The following is a 10,612-nucleotide window of genomic DNA, read 5'->3' on the forward strand; positions in this document are numbered from 1 at the left end:
TATGAGGACTCGCGTCTAGCCGTCCCATCTTTGTACTCCTGCAATTAATATACATGTAATTTACCGAGTACCCTCGCCTATATAAGGTGGGATCACCCTTCCTTGTAAATGACTGATGTTGCTCCACTTCTCCACAATGCAATAATATCTCGCTCTCTCTCTTCCTTCTAAGTTATCAGTCTTCATTGACCCCGAGGTCGCCTTAGTATTTTATTGTTTATTCGTTTGTTCTTCATCATTTAGATCAAGATTGATAGTATAGAGCCTTACTTACTCATATCTTTGTCTGTTATTCCATTCCCGACTACCCTCGATAAGCCCGAGATAGGCTCGAGGCCTGGCTCCGAGGTATCCACTGGCCAGCTTTGCGCCCGGGGAACGTCCCCTTACTAGTTTGATTACCGCTTTGATTAACTCGATCTTTACCGTCTTACTTCACGTTTTAGCACTAACCATCCTAACAAACTAGCTCGGGAATAGATCACGTATTTTTAGAATCCCATTTACAAATTTAATTGTTGTTACTATTTTCACGATAAACAGTTTGGCGCCCACCGTGGGGCTATAAATGATAGTGATTATTTTCTTGCTAGTTTCTTCACTTGAACGCACGATATCTTTCACACTTCTTCTTGCCCAAGATCTCCGCTTTCAGGACCGGACATTCTGCTCGATCAGCGAAATGGGAAGCAGAGATCTCAAGAGCGACAAGGGAACCAACCCGATCAACCCGGAGTACGGCGCACCCCCGGGCTCAGTCCGAGCGCAAAAGAGAACTCCCCAACATGATATCCACATGATTATCGGAGGGGTTGAGGATCCCCAATGCCATATGTCCAAGCGGACAAAAACATCCGTTATAGAAGGATCCACCCAGAAGCTCTTACCCAAAGAAACCCTCATATTCACCGAGGAGGACCTTGAGGCCATGGGAGAACCACATAATGACGCTCTGGTAATCTCATTTCTCTTAAACAACACAAGGATAAAGCGCGTGCTTGTGGACCCGGGCATCTTGACCAACATATTCAGGTCAGGAGTGATAGAACAGCTGGGATTGCTCAGTCAGATTAACACCATCCCTCGAATCCTCCATGGTTTCAACATGACCGGGGAAGAAATGAAAGGATAAATCACCCTCCCAATCAACACATCTGGCACAACCAAGAGCACCAAATTTTAGGTCATCGACGGTGACATGAGGTACAACGCTTTGCTTGGTAGGCCTTGGATACACGATATGAGGGCAGTACCCTCGACCTTACACCAGGTGGTGAGATTCCCTACAAGAAATGGAATGACAATAATACATGGAGAACAGCGGGCAGCAAAAGAAATGTTTGCGGTCCACCATGAGGCGTCAAGCCCCATGCACTCGGCCTCAAACGAGGGAAAAAGCTTGCAAACCATCGGAGATGATGAGGAAGATTTCTTCGCCCCCCGAACCTTCGTCTCCCCCCAAACATTCATCGCCTCGAAAGAATCGGATGCGACCAAATCAACGATCAAAGAATTGGAGCAGTCCATTCTGATCGATAACCTCCCGGACCGTAAGGTATACCTGGGTACGGGGTTGACCCCCAAGCACAGGACAGGGTTTATTCGATTCCTTAGTAACAATATCGACTGTTTTGCCTGGTCCCACCTAGATATGACAGGTGTCCTGCAAGAAATAACCTCCCACCAGCTGAGCGTCGACCCCAAATTCAAACCCGTAAAGCCAAACTCTTAAAAATCGGGTCCATCTGGGAGGTAAAGTATCCCGAATGTCTAGCTAACGTAGTAATAGTGACAAATAAAGGGAATAAGCTAAGAATGTGCGTAGGTTATAAGGATTTAAACAAAGCATGCCCCAAAGATTCTTTCCCGCTGCCCAACATTGATTGTCTGATTGATGCCACAGTCGGCCACGAGACCCTCACCTTCGTCGATGCTTACTCGGGGTACAATCAGATTCAGATGAATCCCGGGGACAGGGAAAAGACTTTATTCATCACAAAGTATGGCACATATTGCTATAATGTAATGCCCTTCGGACTAAAAAATGCAGGAGCAACGTACCAACGCCTAGTTAATAAGTTGTTCGAACACTAAATAGGAAAATCGATGGAAGTATACATTGACGATATGTTAGTTAAATCCCTGCGCGCAGAGGATCACCTGACCCACTTGCAGGAAACTTTCGACATCCTTAGAAGCTACAACATGAAGCTCAACCCCGAAAAGTGCGCCATCGGAGTAGACTCGGGCAAATTTCTAGGCTTCATGGTCTCAAATAGGGGGATCGAGATCAACCCCGACAAAATAAAGGCCATCGAAGAAATCACGGTGGTAAATAACGTAAAAGTTGTCCAACGACTGACTGGGCGGATCGCAGCCCTGGGTAGGTTCATATCAAGGTCGTCAGACAAAAGCCATGACTTCTTTGCCCTACTCAAAAGAAAGAGAAACTTTGAATGGACTACGGAATGCCAAGGCGCCCTGGAAGAGCTTAAACGGTACCTGTCAAGCCTACCCTTGTTGCACACACCCAAGGAGGATAAAACGTTGTATCTGTACCTGGCCGTATCCAAAATAGCAGTGAGCAGTGTATTAGTCCGGGAAGAGCAAGGTACGCAATTTCCTGTGTATTACGTAAGTCGAACCTTGGGGGATGCTGAAACCCGGTACCCCCATCTAGAAAAATTGGCACTCCCACTAATAAGCGCTTCGCGCAAGCTAAAGCCTTACTTTCAGTGCCACCGCATCTGTGTCCTATCGACCTATCCCCTCCGGAGCATACTACACAAACCTGAGTTGTCGGGCCGACTGGCCAAATGGGCCATCAAGCTCGGAGGGTATGATATCGAGTATCAACCTCGAACGGCCATTAAATCCCAGATCCTAGCGGATTTCGTGACCGATTTTTCACCATCCCTCGTCCCCGAGGTAGAGAAGGAACTTTTACTAAAGTCAGGCACATCTTCCGAGGTGTGGACCCTATTCACGGACGGTGCCACAAACATCAGAGGATCCGGACTCAGTATTGTCCTAAAGCCCCCCATCGGCAGCGTAATCCGACAATCCATAAAAACAACGAAGCTAACTAACAACGAAGCCAAGTATGAGGCTATGATTGCAGGTCTAGAGCTGGCCAAGGGCCTGGGAGCCGAGTCCATCGAAGCAAAATGCTATTCACTCCTCATAGTAAGTTAAGTAAATGGAATTTACGAAGCTTGGGAAGACAGAATACAGAGGTATCTGGATAAAATCCAAGTCACCTTATGCCGCTCCAAGGAATGGACCTTAGTCCATGTACCCCGAGAGCAGAACAGCGAGGCTGATGCACTGGCAAACCTAGGATCGTCCGCCGAGGAGGAAGACCTGCTCCCCGGGGTTGTGGTCCAGCTAATCAAGTCCGTGGTTGAGAAAGGTCACACGGAAGTCAAGTCCACCAGCCTAACATGGGATTGGAGAAATAAATACATCGCCTATCTAAAGGACGGGAAGCTGCCCGCACCCAAAAGATCAAGAGCCTTACGAACCAGAGCGGCCCGGTTCTCGCTCGATGAAAACGGGGCCCTGTACAGGAGAACATTCGATGGCCCCTAGCAGTGTGCCTTGGGCCGGGAGATAAGGACTACGTGCTCCGAGAGATCCACAAGGGCACCTACGGAAACCACTCTGGGTAGACTCCCTAGTTAGAAAGAAAATCCGAGCAGGTTACTATTAGGATAGCATTGAAAGGGACGCCAAGGAGTTCGTTCGGAGATGCGACAAGTGTCAAAGATTCGCCCCCATGATTAACCAACCCGGCTTACAACTACATTCCGTTCTATCACCATTGCCATTCATGAAATGGGGATGGATATCGTTGGCCCTTTGCCAATGGAACCAGGTAAAGCTAGGTTCATTCTGTTTATGACTGATTACTTTTCAAAATGGGTTGAAGCGCAGGCCTTTGAAAAAATAAGAGAGAAGGAGGTCATCAACTTCATATGGGAACACGTCATATGCCGGTTCGGGATCCCGTCCGAAATAACATGCGACAACGGGAGACGATTCATTGGGAGCAAGGTAACTCAGTTCCTGGAGGACAACAAAATCAAAAGGATCCTTTCAATACCATATCATCCGTGCGCAAACGGCCAGGCCGAATCCACAAATAAAACTATCATCCTAAACTTGAAGAAAAAATTAGAGAGCTCCAGGGAAAGTGGCGAGAGACTCTACCCGAGATATTATGGGCATATCGGACGACTTCAATATCAAGCACGGGCGAAACGCCTTTCTCTCTAGTATACGCTGCTGAAGCATTAATACAGGTAGAGGTCGAGGAGCCAAGCGCTAGATTCTGACATGCCAGCGAAGAGACAAACCACGAGGCCATGACAACAGCCTTCGAACTACTCGACGAGAGGCGGGAGGCCTCGCTGGTTCGGATGGCTGCCCAGAAGAAAAAAATCGAAAGATATTACTATCGGAGAACGAACCTCAGATACTTCAGCATCGGGGACTTGGTCCTGAGGAAGGTTACTCTCAACACCCGAAATCCTAACGAGAGGAAACTAGGCCAGAATTGGGAAGGGCCGTATCGCGTCCACGGAATAATTGGCAAAGGCTCATATAAGCTTGGCACCATGGAAGGCGAGCAGCTCCCGAGCAACTGGAATGTGTCGATGCTCAAGTGATATTACTGTTAGGGCCTCCGATTGTGAAATACCCGCGGGAGCCCCCGATCGAACATCATCCTCTCTTCCACGCAAACAGACTCTCACCCCGAAACGAGTTTCCTGCTGAAAGGGATTTTCTAAGAAAGACCACAAGTCACGCCAAACAATTTTAAGGAGCCGAGCCCGTGAGGGTCGAGCTCGTGACAACAAGACTATATGTACTTGCAGCCTATATCTACGCCGAGCAATAAAGAATATATTTACGGCATTTTCATCACGGCCTATATCTGCTCCGAAGCAATAAAAGTTTTTTTTCGGCATTTCATGTTTCGAGACAGATTGTCTCAACATATTCGCTGCAAATGCTTCTCCATCAAACGAATCCGATATACTCGGAGACTTAAGCGATTCAGCACCCCCACCCCAGGGTCGGGACTCCGGGCTCACGTAGCCCTCGAGATATGGGTCCAAGTCTACAAAAGGTGGTATTCAAGCCTAAATTGATCTTATATACTCGAAGACTCAATATAAGCAATTTGACAACTTGCACGACCCTAGGGTCGGAACTCCAGGCTCACCAAGCCCCCGAAAAACAACTTCGGGCTCATCAAGCCTTTGGAAACAGATCCGAGCTCATGAGAAGCTGTCTTCAAGAAAACTCAATGATTCGGAGACTGCCACCAATCTCTATGCACTGGAAAATCCGAAATTGTAAGACCCTAACGGGAAGCCTCGGCAAAACCGGATCTATTCTCCATATACTGTATGACCTCAACAGGCATGGAAAACTATAAGACCTAAACAAGCAGGAAAAATCCCGCAGTTTAGGCTATACGTCACATTTGTAAGAATCCTTAAAGGGCATACTCTCGGTGTAGACGCCTAAAACTGCTTCTCGGGATTAAAAATGGCACCGGCCAAACGCAGATGGCTCCGGTCAAAATGGCTGCTACAACCCAAAAAACGCGACTCGGGGATTCCCGATTGTCGTTAAAAATCCTTCGAATCTACTTCGGAAAGAACCGGTTAACACATGCTTCCCTCAACAGGCAAAAAACGAGTACCGGCCACGTCGGCTCCAAAATCGCAAAAGCATCGATCTACTCGACCTATGAGCTATGAACCTTCCGAGGTGCTCAAAACATCGCCGACTACGACTTGAAATCAAGGTTCTTTCAGAATCGACGAGGGGTCAGGCAAAATACTCAATAAGACCTTAACGAGAGGAAACAAAGCCTAAATAAAGCCTCCGGGCCTCATATCAAAAGGTCTCTACGACCAAACAGCGTAAGTGCCTTTGTCGCCGGCTAAGTAAAGCCTCCGGGCCTCACATCAAAGGGTCTCTACGACCATACAGCATAAGAGCCATTGTCGCCAGCTTGAAAATTTACAACTTGAGGATTAAAGTGAGCTCGAGTCATAAACCGATTCGGAGACTTGATCCAAAATAGTTAACCTAAGCAAAGCCTTCGGGCCTCACATTAAAAGGTCCCCACGACCAAACAGCGTAAGTGCCATTGTCTCCGGCTAAGCAGGCCTCCGGGCCTCATACTAAAAGGTCTCAACGACCAAGCAACAAAAAGTCCACCATCGCTAGCCGAGAGCTCAGATGAGGTTTAAGGGTCAATTACAGCTCGAATCGCTAGGCGACTCGAAGACTGGACCCAAAAATCATAAAGAGCGTGACATCGATGCCATTATCTCCAACCGGAACCTCCGAAAAGACCAAAGGGTCAACTACACCTCGAATCGCAATGCGACTTGAAGACTGAACCCAGAAAATCGCCAAACGCCCAAGGGAGCGAAATAAAAAACACTATCGCTGACCGGAGCCTCTGGGAAGATCAAAGGTCAAATTGCAGCTCGAATCGCAAAGCGATTCGGAGACTGGACCCAAGAATTAAAGCATGCCCAAGGGCGCGGCACAAAGGCCATTATCTCCAACTCAAACAAGCAGGGCTCCAGGGTATGCCAAGCCTGAAAATTGCAAAACACCTAAAAGCACGGCACAAATGCCATCGTTGCCGATCGGGGGAACCTGAAAGCTCAGTGGTCGATTACAACTCGAGTCGCAGCACGACTCAGGAACCGGATCCCAAAATAAATGAGAAAACAGCCAGAGCGCGAAAGTGCGAAACCCCCGCGGCCACTCTCGGCGGGGATCACACCAACCAGTGTCGGAATGGGCTGCAAAGATACACTACAGATTCAAATCTCTGGCTGATAAAGGGAATAAATTCACGAGATTGTTCTCCTTCTACATGTGCCGAAATGAAAGCTCCATATATAGGCAAGAAAAACAATGGAAAGGACAACATAAACTAAGCCTACAACTAAACTGACAGCCTCAGAAGGTTGCGTCAAGGTGCCTACAAATCCCCGGACGGTCCCTTATCAATGGTGTCCCCTCTCTTCGGAGATCCTCCCCCACTTCTAACATCGCTTGAGCCGCCTTCCAATGGGCCCTCGGTGGTTAACCTTTGAGGGTCCGGCCAAGCACGACTCAGGGCTCGAGGCAAGGCCGGGCCTGCCACTCCGAAGGCCTTTTCCACGCAGAAATCTTCAGTGCCAGTTTCTCCCCCATGTAGAGATACAAGCACCTCGGCCTCAGCTCTGATCCGAAATAGTGCGGTCACCAGCCCGGAAAGGAGATCCTTCTACTTGCCACTATCCTCCTTTCCATCTAGAAGTTGGCGCTCAACCGATGAAACCCTCCTCATAAGGCTGTCCCTCTCAGAAGTCACCTCATCTACGCAATAGCTGAGCTCGAGGATTTCAGCATCCCTGGCCCGGAGCTCCCTCTTCAGTAAAAACGTCTCCCTCTCAAACTGCACAAGTTGGGGCCCAAAGAGTTAAAAGCAATAAACTTCGTTGAGGCCCAAGAAAATAGTAGGGACGAAGAATGAATAACATGTTCGGTTAAAATAACTTTCTCGTGCTCGCGGCGGCTCACCTCGCCCTGATATTGAGCGGGGGTTTGGCTGTAAAGCATTTTGGCCTGAAAAAGCATAAAAAGAATTAAGGAAAAATTGAAATGGCTCAAAGCAACAGAAAGACGATAAAGGGGTTTACCGTGCACAAAGCCTGCCCATCTTGTCTCGCGCTCCGAGAGGTCGAGGTGATTCCCCCTTTGGGGAATCGATGATAACTAATGAGCCAACAGGGCCAGTTTGAATGTATGACCCCCTGTGACGACCCAATGGGGTCATCACTTATTTATTACCCATTCTGTAATTCCTAGGCCTTAAAAACTTCCTCACGGGTTGCCTCAATTTGTGTACGCAGTTCGGGCATGTAGCCGGAAGGCTTAAATATGAATTCTGTGAGAAAAATGCTAGATTTTGATATTAAATTGAATAAATTTGACTTTGGTCAACATTTTTGGTAAACAGACCTAGACTCCTGATTTGGTGGTCCCGGAAGGTCCGTAGGAAATATGGGACTTGAGCGTATGCCCGGAATCAAATTCCGAGGTCCCAAGTCCGAGAAATGAATTTTTGTGTGAAATTGTTTTTTGGAAATAATTAAGGAAATTTGAAACGAAATTTCATCAGAAGACTAGGGTTTCGGGCCCGTATTTTGGTTCCGGCACCCGGTACCAGTCTTATATATGATTTAAACACTTTCTGTAAAGTTTGGTTGAGAACGGACGTCGTTTGACGTGTTTCAGACCCGAAACGGGAATTTTATGTTTGAGGCTTGATTCGATGCATATGATATTATTTTGGCGATTTGATCGCACGGATGAGTTCGTAGGGTGTTTTGGAGATTGTGTGCATGTTTGGTTTGGAGCCCCGAGGGCTCGGGTGAGTTTCGAGTAGGTTCCGGGAGGCCTTAGAGTTAAAAACACCAGATGTTGCAGGTCAGGAAAAGTTGCAGGCTCCAGCGCGCCCGCGGTCGCCTTAGCGCGGTCCGCAGTGTGTGCTGCATGGCCGTGGTCCCCCTAGCGCGGTCCGCGGTGTAGGCTGCACGGCCGCGGTCGTCTTGCGCGGTCCGCGTGGCTAACTTCGGAGAGCCAGCAGCCTTCAGTTTCACCAACGCGGCCGCATTCCTTTTTGCGCGGTCCGCGCTGGGGCTTCAGAGAGCAGCAAGTCTCCAAGCTGCTCAGCGCGACCGCGGTCCCTTTTTGCGCGGTACGCGCTGGGGCTTCAGAGGGTACAAAAACACGGGATTTTCAGTTATTTTCTCACTTTTCAAAAACTCAAAACATAAGAGGCGATTTTCCAAGCAATTCTTCTTCTTCAAAACGATTGGTAAGTGATTTCTAACTCATTTTCTTCACTCCTTAACACTTTTTAACGTAGTTTCAACTTCAAATCGAAGATTTTAATGGGGAAATATGGGTATATTGGGTAAGACCTAGGGTTTTGCTAAAATTGGGGGTTGGACCTCAATTTGAGGTCCGATTTCAAAACTAATCACATATTTGGATTCGTGGGGAAATGGGTAACCGGATTTTAGATCGAACCTCGGGTTTTGACCACGTTGGGCGAGGGGCATTTTGGTCATTTTATCTAAATTTGTGTCTTAGCTTTAATTCAAATAGTAGAATCAGTTGCTTGAGATGTTATTTACGAGGTGTAATTGGAATGAATAGATTTGGGCCATTTGGAGTCGGATACTCGTGGCAAAAGTGTGGTTGCAAGTTGATTTTTGGAGACGGTTTGAGGTAAGTGGCTTGTCTAACCTTGTGTGGGGGACCTTTCCCCTTAGGATTTGTTATTTGGTATTTGAGTGCCTTGTACGCGAGGTGATAGCGCGTACTTGAGCCAATTGTTGAAAATCCGGTTTTTACTTAAGATATTGAGACTGAGTTTCCTTCATATTTGCCTTATTTTACTTGCAATTATCACCTGTGTTAGATTAGAAAAACATGTTTAGTTGATTCGAATTGCCTAAGTGTTAAGTTGCCTTGACTGTACTACGTGAAACATGCTAGACTAGTACTACCTGATGCTTGTCTTTGTACTTCATCTCTGAGTATCTTCTGGTTGTGGTTGCGCATTTATATTGGGACTACGGATGTGGGATTCCGGTAGCTCCCCCCCCCCCCTTGTTTGTTTACTTTGGGACTACCGGTCCGATTCCCGGTAGATCCCCCTGCACTTTTACTTTGGGACTGCGGGTTAGATTCCCGATAGATCCCCCTACACATTGATGGTTGGACTACAGGACGGTATGCCGGGAGATCCTTCGGATTTACACATGAGATGGACTATGGGACGGTATCTCGGGAGATCCACTGGACAGTTGAGAAAAGGACTACAGGATGGTATCCTGGGAGATCCTCATTGTTATCATTGGTATTGAGTTGTACATATTCCGTGTTACTCTGTTCCTCGTGTAGTTGTTATTGCCTTATTTGACCTGTCTTATCTCACTGCTGTACTCATTATTACTGTTAGTTCTTCATCTTGTTAATTTGTTATTATATTTTACCTCAGTAGGGCCCTGACCTTCGTCGTCACTACCCAATTGAGGTTAGGCTTGGCACTTACTGAGTACCGCTGTGGTGTACTCATGCCTCTTCTGCGCATGTTTTTCATGTGCAGACCAAGGTACTTCATCCCAGGCGCACTACCCTTGAGGTCAGGAGAAGTACGGAGACTTTGAGGTACTTCTGCAGCGTCCGCAGACCAAGGAGTCTCCCTCTTCACTCTATCTGTAGCACTTAGCGTTTCCTTCGCATTTTTGTTTTGACAAATTCTGGAGATTAGAGCTGTATGTTATTTCCAATAGCTTGTATCCCGTGAGTTTCCGGGTTATGGGGTATTGTAGTAGACTTCCACATTTATGTTGAGTTGTATATGCCGAGTGGCAGTTATATACAGATTTCTTTTGGTTGTTCAGTTTTAATTAATTATATTTTGCAAGTTATGTTGTTGTTCCACACTGTTAGGCTTACCTAGTTATAGGAACTAGGTGTCATCACGACATGTTCATGGAGGGTGAACTGGGGT

At 47.2% G+C, this 10,612-nt stretch overlaps 1 protein-coding gene across 1 annotated transcript; it reads left to right on the forward strand.

The window, feature by feature from the left end:
* Positions 683 to 1,132, forward strand: LOC109225985. The gene has a single exon (XM_019390789.1). It carries the CDS (start codon positions 683 to 685, stop codon positions 1,130 to 1,132), a length of 450 nt encoding a protein of 149 aa, XP_019246334.1.

Source organism: Nicotiana attenuata, chromosome 5 (assembly GCF_001879085.1).
Source record: "Nicotiana attenuata strain UT chromosome 5, NIATTr2, whole genome shotgun sequence".
Taxonomy (NCBI): domain Eukaryota; kingdom Viridiplantae; phylum Streptophyta; class Magnoliopsida; order Solanales; family Solanaceae; genus Nicotiana; species Nicotiana attenuata.